Here is a 19,668-nt window from a genome sequence, read left to right on the forward strand (position 1 = left end):
TTGGTGATTTTGAATCACAAAATCATAAGAAAAGTAGTGGAACATAAAGTTGATAAGTGAGTAGCAGCAACCTTCCCCAAAACACAGGTTTCTCGAGATAGAACAAGTTCTGAAATTCAATATTCAAACTCTGAGGCCATAAAAAAGAAATGCGCTTCACAACAAAATACATTTAAGGCTATTGCCAATGCCAAACACATAATGGTTGCTGTGAGGGAAAGCCAATGCTTAAGCCAACTTCCTGAAATCTTGAAGCAAGCAGAATCATTGTTCTCCTATGAGTATTAGACATACATCAGAAAGAAACACTAATAGGATCTAGAGAAATAATCAACATTCAGTATGAAAAATGAGAAATCCCTCAATATCACTAATCAAGTTTGGATCCTTGTTTCTTCCAGAAATTCTGCCAGCAGAATTGTTTCAGGCATTGTTACCAAAGTCACCAAATACAGAATGTTCAGAATTTGAATTACTTTCGTAACACAGATCTTTGAGGGATGACATTCAATCACTTCACAAGTAGTTAAAATTCTTCCGTATCTGCAGCTAATTGAGCAGTATTTTTAAAACAAGTTGACTTCATAAAAGTGTGACTTCATAAATTATTATTTTTTTCTGGAATTGATTCTGGACAGTAAATGACATAAAATTCTGCATGACAGTCAGAGAAGGTACTTATAAATAAAAAATTGCATATTATTAATAATACTATATCACTAAAAGGATTTTAGTACTTCTTCCCAGAAGCATTTTGTAGCATTATCAAGGTTAATTTTTATTATGACTATTACTTTACTTACCTTGCGTGGTTGAAAGTCATACTTCACACAGTGCTGGAAACCTTTGCCTTTTGACTTCAGTGATGTAACTATTAAGCAATTGCCAACAAAATGAGCAGAATACCCAACACCTTTGCTAGTGCGGAAACTGAAAAGAAAAAATCATCAATGAAATTAGAAAAGGAACTCTCATGTAATAAAAGAGAGTTCAAAATACCACTCTAAATTGCCATGAGAAAGAAAAGAACCCGACTTCTGGAACAGTGAATTTAAGTTCCTAATTTCCTCTGTTCCCCCTTGTTCTTAGGGTGGGTGGAGGGAGGGGAATGGTGAGTGATGAGGAAAGGTTTTCTACTAATCTTTATCACAAATTCATTCTGGGCTACATTCTAAAAAAAACAATAAATACATATTTTCTCCTCTGTTTCCAGAAATACAAGATAGTAAATCTCCAAATGTAGTATTTGTCAGGTTTTTGTCCTCAGTTTCATTCACATTTAAAATACTACTTCTAATTTAAGTTCTAAAGACATCACAGAACCAAACGCTATGCTTAGATTTTGAAAGATGCACTGCAGTTTAGTGGGGCTAGGAGAAAAATGTAACAGGTAAAACATACAAGTTTGGATTCCAGTTAATTACTGTGTGCAGCAATTTCTTTTTCAGGTCTGATGAATTAGGATACTTATCTATGTAGTTACCGGTATCCACGTTGTGGACTTACTTTCATTGGTCAAACTGATTGTTTAAACCAATGTAACATCTAATTATATCTTTTTGAAGTAAATTTAATGAGCTTTCTGTGGCAAATATCATAAAGATAGAAAATGCAAAAAGCAAATACTTCTTTTTACATTTGAAATCAAAGGCAGTGTAAAGAGAAATTCTGGAATTCTTAAGATATATTCTGCAAAGGAAGTTAGCGGAAATTAATGAAACAAATTAGAACATTTTTTAAATGTATATTTACAACTATGTAAGCGATGTCATTTTTTTCCTTTCTGGGTACAATAGATATGTGTGTTATTATTTACAGAATTGATAAAAATTTTAATCTAAAATCTTTTTAAACCTCAGGTTATGAAAAACAACCTATTGCTGAAATACATTCCTTCCGTATGGTGAACCTTATCCATAACATTCAAAAGCAAATTTCCCAAGTATTTAAAAAGTCATTACAAATTTGAGTATACTCATATAGCCCAATAATTAACACCTTCTCTCTTTCATTGATGTAAGATGCTTTTAAAATAATTTCATATTATTAAAATAATGACTCTTTAAATGGTTTTACTGTTGGAATATTTTTACTAAACACTTATATTAGGCTTTCCATAGTACCATTAAGAGGTGAAAAGTATATGCAAACAGTTCAGATTTCATCTTCTTAATAGCTCCTGAAATTCTACATCTTTAATCTATCCCACTATGCTAGTAACATCCTGTTTCAATATGTCAAAAAACTGCATAATTAGAGATTTAATTTCATCTTCAGAAACATACAGTTAAATGTGTTCATTAAGACTTTCCTCATTCTTCACTGACAAGAATATAGCTGATAAAGCACAGTCTTCTGGTAAAAAAATTGCCTCTCAATATAGTTGATGTGACTAGACACACCAGGTGGCCAGATCTTAGATGCTCTTCTCTTATGAAAGAACTTGTTTAAAGGAGGTAAAAAAAAAATGTCATTTCAATTCTCAAATTCCAGAAAGCCACTTCTGTTATAATTAATTAGAATATGCCTACTAAATGGGAAAAGCAGAGTGATTATGCTAAATAGAACAGGAATAACAGACAACTCTTCTCCACATCAGTGTGTCCTTGCACTGAGGTCCTTACTTCCAGCCTTGATTTATCTTTGGACTTGCAGCACACTATGCCTCATATCTCTATTCACGAGCCATGTTTTAGTTTGCACTTTCCTTTTAGCATACTGTCAGGATGTTAAAGAAGCTTTACTTTCCCAAATTCAGGCTATGTTTTTTCCCATTCTTATTTCTGTTTTCATGCGTATATGTGGTGCACAACTCTTGTGCTCCTCTAGATGCCACAATGGAAGGAGCATTCTCCTCTGTCACAGCCCTTTGTACAGGCTTTCACACAATCTTCCTCACAAAAAGAGGACACTGTTAATAAACCTAAATAAGCTTAAAACGTAATCTAATGAACAGAACAAACAGGAAAAAATACATGCTGTCCATCACAACTGACCTCAACAGTGAATTTATAACAGTGCAACTCTCCTTTGTCTGTTGAGGATTATTTTCAACATGGATGCACTTCAAGGATTTAGCTTTCACAATGACCCTGGAGGCAACTATATTCCACAACAAAAGAAACAGTGAACAGCCTCAAGGGAGAACATTACCCATACACAGATAATCTACAATATCACCTAGCTAACTCTGTCAAATAACATGAAGGTTAAACATGTAAAAATAGAATCTTGACAACACTGAACGTGCGGTGGGCCATTTTGAGACTTTGATACACTTGCCTTGGGCTTAATGGCAGTCAAAGAACTTTTCACTGGATAGCAGCATGTCTCAATGCCAAATTTGTTTCTCAGTAATATACAATATCTCCATCTATCTCTAAGGACTGAAACATGCTCAGATGTGTGTAATTTCCTGGAGTTCAGCATTTTAAGACAAGAAAGCACTGAAATAAAGAAGTAATAGCTCTTTTCTGAGCAGGCCAGATTTCTCCATCTTAGAATAGAATTCGCTGAACATGAAGACTTGCCACTATGCATCAAGATTTCTCTTTGGGACCATGTTAATTAGCATTCTATAACCATAATTGAGAAATTGAGAAAACAAATATGTCTTCTGTTTGCCTCAATATTAAATTATGCAGATTATGTTAATTTTCACATTGTCTTTCTTGCCAAAGGTAAAGTAGGCTAGCACTGTTCTCTGGGATGCTATGCAGAAATTGTCTTATCAATTACCTACACATGCAGAACTTGCTGCGTACTACAATGAAATGCATAGAAGAAACAAGAAAATATTGTCAACACCTATGCAGCTTTAGGAGCCTAAAACTACTTCCCACGGCAGCTGGTATATGATTTTACTCCAGATAACTCATAACAACATTTCAGTTATCAGTTTCATTTCAGTCATTTTCTCAAAGCAGCTACTGCATGTTATTACACTTCAATAGCAAGTAAACATTCTCTCATACACTGGTGAAACTGCTTAATGATTCCTGTTTTTTAGCCTAGGATTTTATAAGGAATTTCAGATAGGAACATTTGAGATAATATATTCTCAATCTCAGTATCCTAATCCTGAAGGTAAGAAATGATTTTTTTTCTACTAATTCTGTAGTTCCATTACATGCCTTTGCAACTATTTTGCATTATTCTATTATTATTAGCAGAGAGGGAATGAAGTCAAGAGAGCCTTCCTTGGTACTCTGTTTCTTGTGCCAACACCTGTAAAAATAAAATTTTGCAAAGATCTTTCCGAAGCTTTAGACATTCTTCCATTAAGTGGTTGTAAAAGCACTTGGATTTAAGGACAAAGCTGTACAATTCTAACAATCTAGCTTGGGTTTCACCCTTATCTCTCTAAAACTTTCCTTAACAAATGTCTTTTCCAGAGTACTGTTCACTCCAGAATGTTTTCAGAATTCTACCCAATTTTAACATGGTCTCTTAAAAGAAGTGGCAACTTGCAATTGCAAAATGCAATTCTTCTGCCAAGATTTCAGGTAACAATCACTTCACCTTTACTCTCCTCTCTGTTTGTTCCTTGAAAACATTCCATTAGTTCTCTCATTCCGTTTATGGTCAGTTGGTCACCTACAATAACTCTCATCATCATTCTGTAATCACTACTTTCTAGTGCATAACTACTAATTCTGTAAGCATGGCACTCATTATTCACTGCTAGGTACGTGACCCTCATTTTATTGTATTAAAATCTGTGCTACTGAATTCTGTTCATCCTACCATTTGAACTTGACTGCTCTGTAACAGTCTATTTCTTCTACTCATCATTCATATATTTGTCAAATCATTTTCTTCCAAGATTCTTAGCATTCATTTTGTAATTGGTAAGAAAGCTACAATAACTGTTCCAATACACAAGTATTAAAACTATCACTTAGCAGTTGCCTGATACCATCCTTGGAAATAGCTTCAATGATTTTTTTTTTTTTTTAATTGACTTACAGTTCTTGAAGCAGCACCCAGTATTTAGATAATTACAAAACCAGTTATTTTCTCTCACATCTCGAAAATGCAAAAGCACTTCTTTACTTCCCTTCTCCATTTCTGTGCACAAAGGTCCACGTTAAACAGCCAAGTTGATGTAAGTCTCTCCTACCAGAAAGATCTCTGGCCACATCATTCTGCAGTCAGTTGCCACTTGGATCATAACTAAGTAAGTAACTGGGAGTGGCCAGTAAGGATTTACAAATAGGAAATCATCTTTGATCAAAAAGAAGCTTGCTACAATTAAATGACTGGATTGGAGAATGAGAGGAAAGCTCTGGATATTTTTTTATCCTGAATTTTTAACTTTTTAATCATCCAAGATTTTTCAGTACTCAACCATCCTCAGTGACAGACTTTATTAAGGATGAAGCTATTACTTCTATTTTTATCAGAACAGCAAATTAAATTAAATTTGTGATATTTTAGGTATAAAAAAAATGTGTGTAAGGAACTAAAAATTAAAAAAAAAAAAAAACCAACAACTGGATGGTTATTAGGAAACCAAAGAAAACTACAAATACATGATTAAAAGTTACTTACCAGTAGAGATAGGGTTTATCCTTATCCACATTGATATTGTTTAGTGGGTCCATACGAAACCAAGTGTTAAGGGTAAACCCATTTTGATAAGGCCACTTAGCAATAGGAGGCAATGCAATTGCCTAAAATGAAAAAAAAAGAAAAAAAAGATAAAAAGAGAACAAGCCAAGAATACATTTTTTGTTAAGCATTGCTAAATATAATCTCTTTATAAAATTTTCTTATTATAAATCTGCAGATCTACTATAACATTCAAATATTAAAGAAAAATATTTAAAAACTTTAAATAGTGCTTCTGAAAAAAAATGCATTGTTTTCCATTTATTTTAAAATACTTTAATTTTTAACTAAGTAAATTATACTAATAGAGAACATACATCTAGCACTATGAAGAACCCTTCATTTGCAACAGTAAGGGAGCTCTCACAAGTAGTTCAGTATTGGTACAACTGACTTTTCGACCTTCACATACTGCAGATGAAGTCTTGGGTATAGGTGGAGAATGCATCCAATTTTAAAGATATTTATCACCAGGTAAATATTATGCAGTTGCTCTGCATCGGTACTACACTGATGTCACCGATGTGCATTATAACTGAAAAACTCAATTCAGTGCAGAACTTGGTTCTACCTCAGCTCTAACAAATGATTTTAGAAGCAGTTGTCCACAGTTCACTTCAGAGAATGAATCCTCTCTAGATCTTCATAGTGCAATACAACATGGACTACTCAAGAAACGTCAAATTGAAACTTGTATTTAATGATTTCCAGGTGCACAATCAATGATGAGTAGTACGTATATGAAGCAAGATCATGGCCAAGGAAAGGGGAACGCTTACTGCACATTTCAATTTTAAATGTGACTCCCAGTAACTGATGCAAATTGCTGCACGTTTTTAGACAGGAATACATATTTGAAATTTTTCTGCAAAACTTTTTCTGAAGATCTAAGTGAAAATCAAATTTAAGACAAACATTTCATCATGATTTGCCTCGGAAGCCCAGAAATGTCACAGCAGTGTATGTCACAATAGACATTCATATTTTGTAACAGCTATCTTCCTGCTGCATTTACATTTGGTAGAGATTAACAATGTTTTTAACTTAGTAGTAGCAAATGAAACGCTCTCTTTCAAAGCTCAACTACTAAATCCTCACACAGTGCACTCTATGCACTTTGGTGGTACATCTGTTTATGCAGACAAATACTGAACAAGATCAAGGAAGTATTTTAGTCAAAAATAGGCTGGGTGAAAAAGTTATTTTCAACCAGTTTATTTCGCTGATGTAATCCACTATACCAATGGCTGTACTGACAAAGAAGAGGTGGTGGTTTAAGATTTAAGTTGAGGAAATGCATTTGCAACAGTCCAAGAGAATCTGTTATCACCCCTCATCCTTTGGAATGAAGGCACAGAATGACTTCCGCTCCATACCAGAATGCATTGAACCTCAAATCTGGAGTTCTCTTTTAACATTTACACTGCCTTAATAAGTATATTTATAATCTGTATACAACATTTAGATTTTTGTGCAGGTTTTTTTGTTTGTTTGTTTGTTTTTGTTTTTCTGAAACTTGAAAAAGATACAATAAAATTTCTGACTTAGCTGTCACTATGAACTCCACATTTTCCTCAAGGCCCAGATTTATGTAACACAGTACCAATTACATTATTCAAAACAAATGCTATTCTTAGGAATTGTAAATTTTCACTTTAATGGCAATTTCCCCTGTCAAAAATCCGGTGTATGACATTCCAATTCTCCTAAGTGTACCATTTCAACAGTACAACTACCTTGAAAACCCAATGGAAAGCAAAGTCTGTGGTATTCAGGTATGTACTTCCTCTGTTTCCCTTGCACAAATTTCTGAAGGCGAAATACAGGAAATGCAAGGAAGATACAATTTATTTGTTCCTCAAATTGTACTATTTTGGTTGAAAACTTACTGCAGCACTACAGCCAGGGAAGTTGAAAAAGGTATCAGGCCCATGTCTCTGTGGCATCTGATTAAGGACTGATAGCAATTTAACCGCGTGTCTTGGCTGTGAAAACAAGAAAATTGCACTGAAGTAAATACAGACAGTTTTATACTCGTTAGGCTACAATGGAAACTGGACAGTTTTCAAACAACACAGCAAATTAACTCCATAGTAGTTAGCTAAAGTACTTCATAAACATATGTTCAATCAAGATGAAAAAAAATATTCAAGTTTATATGTCCCAGGAGACAATTTATGTTAACTTCAGTCTCTAATGGAATGACACTTAATGCTTTATCTGATCACAGCTTACCCAGATTCCATTTTCGCCTCGAAGCATGCTGAACAAAAGCTTCAACTCTTTGACAGTGATGCTGTAGCTGGCAAGAACCCCCAACATATCAACTAGAAGATCTTCAAAGGAAAATAAAGTTATTCTGAACTCTGAATTCCATTGTTTTGACAGAAAGAAAAAAAAAAGCTGAAGAAGTTAATACCTTTAAAAGTAAATGCATTCACAACTTCTAAAAATCAACTTAGTGGCTTTAAATATTTTACAAAGGATTTCATACTATCGTTGATTAATGTTAAAAATAAATTTACATATGCAGTTTCAGATGTTGCATCACACTTACGAACAAAGCATCTACTATATTTAAGAAGATTAATTCTTCCTCTTCTGTACCATTCATCATACATTACAAACTTATTGCTTGTTCATTTCTATTGTAAACTTTTGGGATAAAGGTTTCTTCATTCCTCTGAAGTTAGTATTTTTCGAACACTTCTAATCTAAAAGGTGTTTGAAATTATTTTTTAACTGAACTACTTCATGTTTAATACTTTACTGTTAAGTGCATTATTCAGAGAATTTTTATGTTTCCCACAGCTTTGCTACAGTGAAAATGCTTCCAATTTTTACCAAAATGAAAAGCCAGAACCAACCAACCAAATAACTCACCACCAGCAACAATAAAATGAAAATCAGTGAGAAAAAACAAGACCAAAATAAAAAGAAGTCATCAAAATTCTTAAAGTCTATGTAATATATCTTTCACTAAAACACCTCAAAATCCATGAAATTTTAAATTAATAGCATTACATAGCTTGCCTTTCAGGTAAAATCAGGTATAAAACTTTTGCTAGTTGTTGGAGCTTTGTTTTAAAACACAGAATTTCATTTTAAAAATTTGTTAGTTTGTGGGACGATGGATTTTGCCTATGCTCTGCATTTTCTTCTGAAATAAACAGCACTACAAGAAATTACTATTGCCTTTAGTAGAAGGAAAAACAAATTGCACATCTTTGCAGATGTATCACAAGAAATTAACTCAGAGATCAAACTGAAGTACAGACATTTCAAAACAAAAAAGCTACGACAAAATAGAATCAGCATTAAAAATCTAATTTCTTCAATGCTCAACAATCAGAACATTCTCCCTGTAGACCCTTCAAAAGACATGATCAAGCTTGTAACTTCTTTATAAGTAGGCATGTTCTCTTTGTTCATCAGTGAAAGAATGACTCTTAGACCTGCTAACAAATAGTAGCATTAAAAAATATTAATTCTCTAGGATGATATCTTGTTTTTAAACAAATTTTCTCTGCAAATCCCCACATATATGTTTTTGTGTAAAGCTATCACTATCTATTAGCTTCTTCTACTATGAAACCAGTCTCTGGTCTTCAGTATAAAAGGCATTCAATTCACAGGGGACATACTAAGCTGTTCACTGATGCAGTAAAATTGCATGTCAGGAAAAGCAAAACAAGAAGACAAAACACAAAAACACTGTAACTCACAGTAATTTTCACCACAAAAATCAGACTATTTCCCAAATATTAAAGCTCGTTTTTAGTTTTTTGTTAAAGCATGTTTTTATTCCTTTCTGCAAACAGTTTGTTTGGGAGTTTAATTAATATTCCTTTTAAAATTAGTGGTAGGTTATAATCGTGATAGAGATTCCTGAAGGAAAGCAAAACACAGCGAAGAAAACAAGTCATATGTACCCAGCTCGTCCTCTAGTACCTAAAGCCATCTGCCCCCTTCACCATTCAGTCACTAGCATGCAACATGCAGCTGGCAGTGATCGCACATGTTGTACGTGAGCAGAAACTGAGAACAGTAACACTGACAACTCAGAAAGGGAAATCAGCACGAGTGAATACCAATCTTCAGCTGAGAATTTCCCTATTCCCAAGTCTTAGTCTGTGTTTTAAATCAAGCTACTTCAATTTTTGCTTTCTTTATAACATCTCGTGTAGAAGCAAAAAATGTTTGATGAAAATCAGAAGACCGTTTAAAAAATCCTCTACCACAGATGATAACAAGAGCAATACAATCAAGCACAGGAACGACTGACAGATTTTTAAAATCACTGAACACGTGTTATGTTGCTTCATCGTTAAAGTCCTGGACTACCTTAGAGCACAGAAAATGTCTTATTTCTTCTCAAGATATTAATACCCCACAGGCATTAGCAGTCCATAGTTACTAAGAATGAATAAAACATTTAGGGAGATACATAAGTATAAATTCCCTAACGTTGTATTCTTCAGTAAAACAAAGACCAGAAAGATTGAAGCATGCTGAGGTAACAACTGCAGATAATGGAAGGAACACCTATGGAAGTCAGTGTACTTAAGCAACTAAATACAACAGGCAACATTTTCCCTTACACACCTCTGAAGAGGGGCTGTTTTTTGCTTTGGTGTAACCAAATATAAAAAAGCCTGCACTATTACTACAAAACTTTATTCATACGTATTAAAATCTCACTGAAAATAGTCAGTCCACCCCTGATTTATAATCATAATAGTCTGCTCATCTGTAAATGAACAGAGCTACAAAACACCATAATCTCCCTTTTTGTTTTTAACATTTTCATCATTTTCTGTAATGTTAAATATGATTGCATATAAAACTGGTATCTGTGATCTCATTTCAGAAATAAGAAAGTCCAAAAGGAGAAAACAGACACTTTCTCATTTGTACAGCATTTGAAAAATGCACAGAATGAAACAGATATTTGTTTTTTTACTGGTGTTTTCTGAATACTTTCATGCTAAGCAGTTTATATATGCTTTACCAATTCATCAAAAGCTTTGAAGAAATGCTTAATTCAATCATTTCATTCGAAAATAAAATGGCAAAAGAGCCTGCCTGTCTCTCAAGTAAACAGAATATATCTCATTGGATGATGAGCATTAACTTTAGAAGATGTATGGAACAGCACTGGGAATGCGACTTCAGGAAAACTACTTCATGCCTCCTTAAATGTTAGGCAACAGGCAGCCATGAAACAGAGAATTTTAGCTCTAGTTGTGAAGCAGATGTAGTTCTACAGACTGGCAATAGAGAATACAAGAATTTTGAATCTTCTTTTGTGGATCCAGTTGGAAGATAAATGATTGTTAACAGCCTGCTAAGGGCAGGACAGTTCAAAGCTGACATTTTTGCTTAGAAATCAGGAACTGTTTCAATAGTTAAGAATTTTGATCCAGATATTCCAAAACAAATACCTAAAGCATCACAACAGAACTGCAGAAAATAAAATGGGGCTGAAAGGAGACACATCCACTGAGTATGAGGTAGGGTTATGTTCATCTTTCAGACATCTCTGAAGTTACTACAGACACGTTATCTCTTATACCAAGGAGTCTCTTGGAACAGAATATCTGCATCACTATTCATCGAGCAGAAAGAAAAGAGAGAACTCCTGGGCAGCTGTTAATAAAAGAGTCTGCCAATCACCTAAGTGAATATTTCCATAATCTTTTGCCTAAAGATTGATAAAGTGTCTGATCAGCCCCTATCTTAGTATAACGGATTATCATAGTGCACAGATGAATTGTGATAGGTGATACTTCTGGAAAACAAATTACAATCCAAATAGCAATGAACCCATTTGGATACCAATTGGCACTGATTAAGCTTTTATTCTTGACCACAGAATCTGCAAAATCTCAAGAAGTGATACATTTAAAGCACTGAGAAGTCTCATAGTCTGACAGTCTTCATCTGAATGGACAACCAAGTTTCTCTCACAGCAAAAGATTGGGTATATGTTTATTTGCCTCTCTTACTTTCATAAGGTCAGAGGACACTAGCTTCAGCCTTAGACTGGTCCTCAAAGATTGCTCTCACTGTCAGAACATAACAGTCAATACCTGTCTCAGGTATGTTCAGACCCTATATAGGTTCAATCTATACAACATTTCAGAAAGAAGAAGATGAGATGACCTAAAAATCAAAGAAAAAGCCTGCAGAACAAAAAAAAAAAAACAAACAAAAAACACAACGAAACAATCTTCACCTTGTGCAGATGATAAAAGCCAACTGCAAAACACTGGGATGGAAACTAATGAATGCTAAAGTATGTTCAGAACATACTTTGTCAGTGTTAAAAATTATTTTTCCAGAGAATTTCATACTTTATCCTCAAAGAATGGAAAGTTCATAGAAACATCTGGGGCCAAACTGCTCTACAATTATTGACCATGATTTCGGCATATGCATATTAGATTAAGATCAGATTAAAAAATACATCAATGTGTTAGCATTCTGTCATCAAGTGACTGCTACCTGACTGCTTATTAGATGACCATATTTACTGCTTCCGTTTTATTGCCAAAATTGCCATTCATTATTGTGCTGAGTTCCCAGAAATAACAAGATAAAATTAAAATAGAAATTTGTTTTTTTTTCTCTCATCTTTCTCAGTAAATTTCTCAGAAAACCCACACTCATCTATTTAAAGTTCTCGAAGAACCAACAGTGTGGTGTTCTCCTAAATCTCTGTTAATTTCATAACATGTACAAGGCTTGCAGATACACATTCCAGAACTAGTAAGTCATAAGAATTTCAATTTTCAGTTCTGTTTTTAAACTAAATACGTGCTCTCCTCATCTACATGAGTATTCAGCAGGGAAAGCTTATTCCTGCTTCTTCTACAGAAAGTCTTTCTGAAATATTGTGTGACAACTGTCAGAAAAAAAAAATATAATTAATGGGAAAGAGGCTTGATGAAATTCCTTTATCAAGGTATTACCCCTGATTTATATTAATTGCAAATTGAGAGCATTTTTCAATTTCCAGGTGTTCCTGGAAGATAGATCCCATACTCTCTTGATCTGTGACATCTATAGAAAGCTCAGCAATTTGAAAAATTTGTCTCCAATAAGGACATCATCAGAGGTATGTATGCCATATACAGAAGTATTATTTAGGGGACCTGAAGAATTTTTGTTAGTATAATTACTGATTTCCAAGAACAAAACAGTGATAGAACTTGAAGATAGGAATGTCTGTGTTCATCAAGTGATGCCTTATAGTTAATTAGAAATAAATATTATCTTTCCCTTCATACGTATATACCAGTCCTGGAAACAAAGCATTAGTCTACGAATCTAATGATCATACATCGCTCTGAATCTCACAGTACAATAGTTAACATAACACTTCTTCTGATTTTAGCCTTTCCACATACATTTGTAAGACTTTGAAATACAATTAGAGCTTTTTCGAATACTTATTATACATACACCTTTTTACTGAAAAAAGCCAAAGACAAAAACATTCCTGAATAATCCATATTTCCTGCTGCTGTTATTCTCTTCTTGTTTCTGGTCTGCAGTCCTTGTTGTTTTTTTTGTTCCACAAAACCTGTATATCTGTCAGGAATCAGATCATCAACTAAAATCTTAAGAGTTAGAATTACGGCAGACAAATCTCCGATCTTTCAAAAATGCCTCACAACTTAAGCACCCTGCTATCAATCCAAATGTATATAAAAATGAAGAATCCCCTTCACACTTCAGGAAGTGCTTAAGTTTCCCCCCAGGAAAAAGAAGGAGTACATAAATACTAATCACATATAGCTCTTAGTTGTCATGTTTAAACTTGGTAACAAAACCTACTCCTCTAACTAAATCATTCAGGACTCTACTACTCAGAGAATGTAGTATACAATTAAAACTCCTTCAAAAGTAATCTAAAAACCTTGTCTGTGAAAGAATTTCATCATCTATTTTCAGTGAGTAAATGATGTAATTTTTTTAAACCGTAAAAATATTACAGGCTTTTGAAAACAATCACAGCTGACTGATGATTTAGCTGTGTGATCACACAGAAATAAATTAATAAAATCCAAATGTCCAGCATTTAAAGCTAATCTTAATTTTATATGCTGTCACATGTGGCTTACCACTCTAAGTATCTTAATAATTCAAAATGATCAATGTACATCAGAATTAAGAGATTATCTTGAAAGTTTAACAGATTCTGTTCTTGGTTATATTCAGAATGCTTTATTTTATCACTAAATACTATCTTCTCAAAAGAATAAATAGGCAATCATTTTAGACAGCATCTACATATATTTTTAACTATGAATATATATTCTTGTCTTCATTTTTTCTGAAATTGATAAAAAACCTGATTCAGTGGAGGTACTAATCAAAACATTACTTTCAGTAAAAAACAGAACATCCCCAAACCCTCTATACTCACAAAAAGTTGACAGTTCAGCTATGTAAGGATTATTTTATCAGTTGGTGATTTATACCTGCTATCATGTCGTCCACAGTACTCATCTTCAGCAGTACCTGTTCAATTAAGCCAACTTCTGTGCTAGTCTGTAAATTACGGACACTTTTACGTAGAATTGCTGTGAACATACTCCAAATTTCAGCTTGGCACGTTACATCACAGTGCTCCAAAAGCTCTGACATGCACGTAATGCTCTCTGCATCCTGGATTATAAAGTTCATCTCCAGATCAAATTCACCACCAACCAGCTACAAAAGAAAATGAGAACAGTGTTACAACGTGACAGCTTGAATGTCTTTCATACCTGCATTGTCCCCAACAGTGAATTTTGGTTTTGATAGTAATAGCACTGAGTCTGTCAGAGTTCAAGAAGCGTTTAGACAACACTCATAGAAACATGGTTTGAATTTTGGGTGGTCCCATGTGGAGCCAGGAGTTGGGCTCAACAATCTTTGTGGGCCCCTTCCAACTCAGGATATTCTATGATGCTATGAGGGAGGTAATTTTGACAGAGAAACTCACAGATATCATCAGCTGTGAGTTATGTCAATTTGATTTCACAGCAAACTGACAATCACACCACACAAAACATACCTTGTACAAAATCTACCCACCACTAGCAAAAATATATTACCTTCCTTTCTGTCACAGAGATGAATACAATACTTTCATGACATGCAGTCAGAAAATACATGAAATATTCCTTAATGTAAAGTAACTGAAACAGCAGCCTTGCCCAGAGTGATGCAAGGCAGAAGCTACAGAAACCAAAAACCAAAAGAGAAACGGAGGCTTTCCCATAGTTCTGTTAAGAGACAACTATCTACTCAGAAGTAAAAAATCACTGAAAATGACTTAGCTATATTTCCACTTGATATAACATAACATTTACATTTACTTGTTTTCAAGACTTTACTGCTCTTTCCATTATAACATCTAAGTCTCCCTCCTGTCACGTGCAGAACAAGAATCAGGGAACTGTTCTGGACTGAAGGAACGATGGAAAGCTTGCTAATTATACCACAGGACAATTCATGATGTGGCCACATGAACCTGCTGCTGATGCAAGGAGAGATGGCACTGGGAGAGGAACAAGCACTCCGATGAAGAACAATTTAACAGCAATACTGACAAAACTGCAGCCTGATGTCTGTCTACCTGGATCATTCCACACTGTCCTGAATTCTAACTAAACAGCACAACTAGAGGGCACATGTTAGGAGGAAAAATAAATATGGTAGGCAAAAATTTGCAAAAAACATAGCCAAGACCAAGTATGTCTTTGGACAACTGAATTCACCATGTCATCAATTCCAAACCACTAGCCACTTGTGTAATTTTAAATATATTATCTCAGAATATCTTACTGAAATGTATATAAAACTTAGCTTAAAAAATAATAGTCTTTAACGGTAGAAACATTATTCAGTTTTGAAGTATAAAAAGCCAGTCTCTTACCCTACTTTACCCTAGTATGACTGCTGAATTTTGAAAGTACCAGTGTTGAATTTCAGTAAGTGCAAATAACATTATCTAATTCAGAAAGGCAAAAGAACAAATTAAATTAATTCTAAAATAACTGTAAGATAATCTTTTCTGTCTGTTCCAGGAAGGTATATAATTAAAACTGCAATAATATTTTAAATTAAAGAAATTCAAAGAATTCATCTCCAAGTACACAGTCTCAATAGTGATTTTTAATACAAGGCTATGTCATCGCTTATTTAAAAGCAGTTTGTATTATTTTCAAATTAAACTCCAAGTATGAAGCAATATGAAATAATATGTAAATCCTTTTCTGATAGTTGAAGCTATCAAAATTTTCAGTCTTCTTCTTTCAGTTCTGCTTTTCAGAAAATTAATACAACTAAGGATTAGCTTTGGCTTCTACCCTCACTCATGCTTCTCATCATCAGTTGTACAGAGCAATAATGTCTCCCCTGAGCCTCCTCTTCTCCGGACTGAACAGTCCCCACTTTCCTCAGCTGCTCCCTATAAGACTTGTGCTCCAGATCCTTTACCAGCTTTGCTGCTGGACATGCTCCAGGGCCTCAAAAGTGGAAGTGTCAATTTATTTCTTTATCTTTCCATGCAGGGAATCTAGGATAAGCAAATGTGGAGTCTCCATCCTGGGAGATAAAATCATGTGGACTCAGAGCTGGGCAATTTGCTCTAGGTGGTCCCATTTGAGCAGGGGGTTGGACCAGCATATCAGCACGGAGAGGGAGGTGATCCTGCCCCTCTACTCTGCCCTCATGAAATCCCACATGTGGTTGGAGCCCCTAGCAAAGGAAATACGTGGAATTGTTGGATTATGTCCAGAGGAGGCCACAAAGATGATCAGAGGGCTGGAGCACCTCTCCTACGAAGAAAGGCTGAATAAGCTGGGCTTGTTGGGTCTGAAGAACAGAAGGCTCTGAGGAGAACTCACTGCAGCCTTCTAGTACCTGATGCTGGACATACAGGAAAGCTGCAAAGGGATTATTTATCAGAAATGTAGTGATAGAACAAGAGGGTTTTAAAAGAAGGAGGGTTTAGGTTAGATGCTAGGAAAGGAAACTCTTCACTATGAGAGTTGTGAGGCAGTGGCACAGCTGCCCAAAGAAGCTGTGGGTGCCCCATGCCTGGAGGTGTTCAAAGCCAGGATGAATGGGGCCCTGGGCAGCCTGGGCTGGTGAGAGATGTCCCCGCCACCAGCAGGGAGGTCAGAACCAGACGATCTTGAAGGTCCCTTCCAACCCAAAGCATTCTATGTTTCTATGAAAATAATTCAGGCTGTATTTTCTTGCTAGATTAATATACTAATATGTAAACTTTACAACACTGAAATAGAGCTCATTATTAATCTGAAGTGATGTCAAAGCTAAATCAGTCTGAATTACGTTGTCGCTTCTGTTAAAAACAAGATGTCTATGAATTTAAAACATCTCAGAGAATCTGTGTCAAAAATAAACTGAATGTTGCTAAAACTGGCTTCAAGGGAAGTGTTCTACAGGACTACAGACTGTATTTGCCCATTTGTCATCAGAATGACTGCTTACTTCAGTACAAAGCACATGAAAATGTACCTCATTTCACACAACGGTTGAAGTATATTCAGAGCACTAAAAATGATCAGTTTTTTAATTAAAATCAACTTCCTTAAAAATTGAAACAAATTAATTAACCAACTAAAAGTTGTGGGGAAAAAAAAATATATGTAAAGTTTTAGCTTTTCTTAAAGATGTAGTCACAATAATAAACATACATTAAAAATGTTAACAGTCACCACAGAGAAAATTTTAAGATGATTAAGAAAATCTATAAAAAAATGAAATAAGAATAGGCAAATAAAAGACTATGATTAAATGATCAATGTTCAAGAAGTAGTATAAGACAACTGCCACTGCTTTGAAATGTGAAAAATACATATTTCAGCCAAGAAAAAGAAATAGAACATCCACAATTAAAAAAAATAAAACAAAAAAAATTCAATACTTGCATTTCCCCAGGAAAAGATAGTAAGAAAAGAGGAGGAATAAGCAAACAATCTTTACAAGATAGGGAAGTTATCAGAGGACTAACACCAGTAAAACAAGGTAGTAACAGGTGTTGATACTCATAAAAGGGCCAAGTTTGCTGCAGAACCAAAAAATCATTTAATGCTGTTTAAAGACACCAACTATAAAGAGCTGAAAAGTTATTTTTATGACAACGAGCACTTAGGTAATAATAGTTCAACATTAGTAAATGCAAACTAATGCATTTTAATGCATTTTAATGCATTTAATGCACTTTGTATTTTTATAATTTTCCCTACATTTACCATATGACTCTGAAATTCACTATTATCATCCAGAAAAGAGCTTGGAGCCAGTATAGGTAGTACTTTAACCAACTAAGTGACATTAAAGACTGTCAGTAACTGGAAAAATTTATAAGCTTGCAACTTTATAACTTGGGTACAATTCTGACTGCAATACCACATATAAAGAGTTAAATCTTACTGCCGTCAAATAGCTTATTTTTAACACAACATGCAGAAGGCTTCTGTTCTAAGACAGATTTCAGCTAGAGTACAGTATGAATACAAGCATATTGTCACAGTAGCTGGTACATTACACCATAAATCAGTTCCCTTTCTATATCTTATAGATTAAATACAATCTTTTTGTTACATCAAACATTCAGCCTTACTTTGCAGTCTTCAAATGACAATTTAATATTCAGTAAAGACTATGCTTTCACTGTGATTAAGTATCTTGATTTATTGCATGTACTTTGCCAAGGTCACACTGCTTTTAAACTATTCTGCATCTTTCACAGCAAAGCTGTAATAAACGAAGAAGCAAACTAATTTCACACTCCAGTTTCAAGCTAGATGAATATGGCCAACAACACAGCCCCTCACAAAGTACTGAACTAGCAGCTATTGCAAATTAGGCTATCTTCTCTATCCTACGGTTGTTTAAAATGACAGGTTGATACGCCTTGCAAATTGCTCCAAGAATTTAAACCCACGCCACCATCCTCAAAGGCAGCTGCTTTACTCATTCTCCATTCTTCTGAATGCTGTCGCCATTCCTCAGCAAGCTTCTCCCATTCATTACAATATGCAATATGCAAAAAAAAAGTGTTTATTCATGAGCTTCCGCATCTATACAGAGCTTAGGCTGCTCTTTTACCCCCGTTTGGCTAGAACAAAGGTTAAATAGTTCCTCAAAATACAGAAATTGTCTACATATATCTGACAATACATTCAGATGAATTAAGAAGCAGAGTAAAATATGTGCTTGAACATCTAGGATATTTACAGTTTGAAAAATCAGAATTCTTCAGAATCAGATTCTTCAAGATCTGAAGAATAGATTGAAACAAAAACACTACAGATAGCTACCAAACTAGAAAAAAAAAAAAATCAAATAAACAGAGGATAGGAAATACGGCAATATTTGAAGAAATATACAAATGAAGCAGCAGTATGATGGCAATTCTGAATGAAAATTCGAAGTATAGGTCAGAAGTTATTCTAGCATGATTTTATCAAAACCAAACCCCTGGGGATACAGAGGTTTTCAACACAAATTCATCTGTAGTGGGGATAAAAAGAGGAAAAAAAGTCAAATACAAGAATCCTAATAATTACACGAGATGCAAGAAAACGTTTATAGAGGCATTTGATATTGCTACACTTAAAACAAAAGCACTGAGTGCATTGTGCTAAAGAAAATGGCTCAGTAGAACAAATACACACACAAAAAAAGCCAAAACAATAAAATGTCAAAATTTGAACAACAGGAATACTAATTAAAACATTTTTCTTTGCACTTATATTCATGCCAATACATAAAACATCACAAATTTCTCAAAATAGCCTACTTTCCCATGTTCTGCACTCAAATTTTGGAAGGATTTTCATGGTATATAAACTGCATTTTTCTGTTAATTTGAGCATTTCACGTATCTTTCTAATCCTTCTTTGATTTGCTACCTAAAGAATTACTAATCTGTACAGCTGAAAATTGCTATTAGCTAATAAAACCTCCTAAACAGCTTTTTGTTTCTTCAAACATCATGTTAGTTGAAATGATGAATTCAAGGGT

General features: G+C 34.4%; 1 protein-coding gene across 2 annotated transcripts in view; it reads right to left on the bottom strand.

Moving 5' to 3' along the window:
- NBEA (neurobeachin) overlaps positions 1–19,668 on the bottom strand; it is a 463,000-nt gene that overhangs the window by 373,487 nt on the left and 69,845 nt on the right. For both annotated transcript variants that reach the window (XM_042839098.1, XM_042839097.1), the window contains exons 2-6: positions 14,103–14,334; positions 7,849–7,949; positions 7,503–7,598; positions 5,554–5,675; positions 804–930 (exon numbers count right to left, since the gene is read on the bottom strand). In XM_042839098.1, the coding sequence (XP_042695032.1) occupies positions 804–930; positions 5,554–5,675; positions 7,503–7,598; positions 7,849–7,949; positions 14,103–14,334 (678 nt within the window). The remainder of the gene's footprint in view (positions 1–803; positions 931–5,553; positions 5,676–7,502; positions 7,599–7,848; positions 7,950–14,102; positions 14,335–19,668) is intronic.

Source organism: Centrocercus urophasianus, unplaced genomic scaffold, assembly GCF_019232065.1.
Source record: "Centrocercus urophasianus isolate 14NV4802_14NV808 unplaced genomic scaffold, USGS_Curo_1.0 seq_9, whole genome shotgun sequence".
NCBI classification, from domain to species: domain Eukaryota; kingdom Metazoa; phylum Chordata; class Aves; order Galliformes; family Phasianidae; genus Centrocercus; species Centrocercus urophasianus.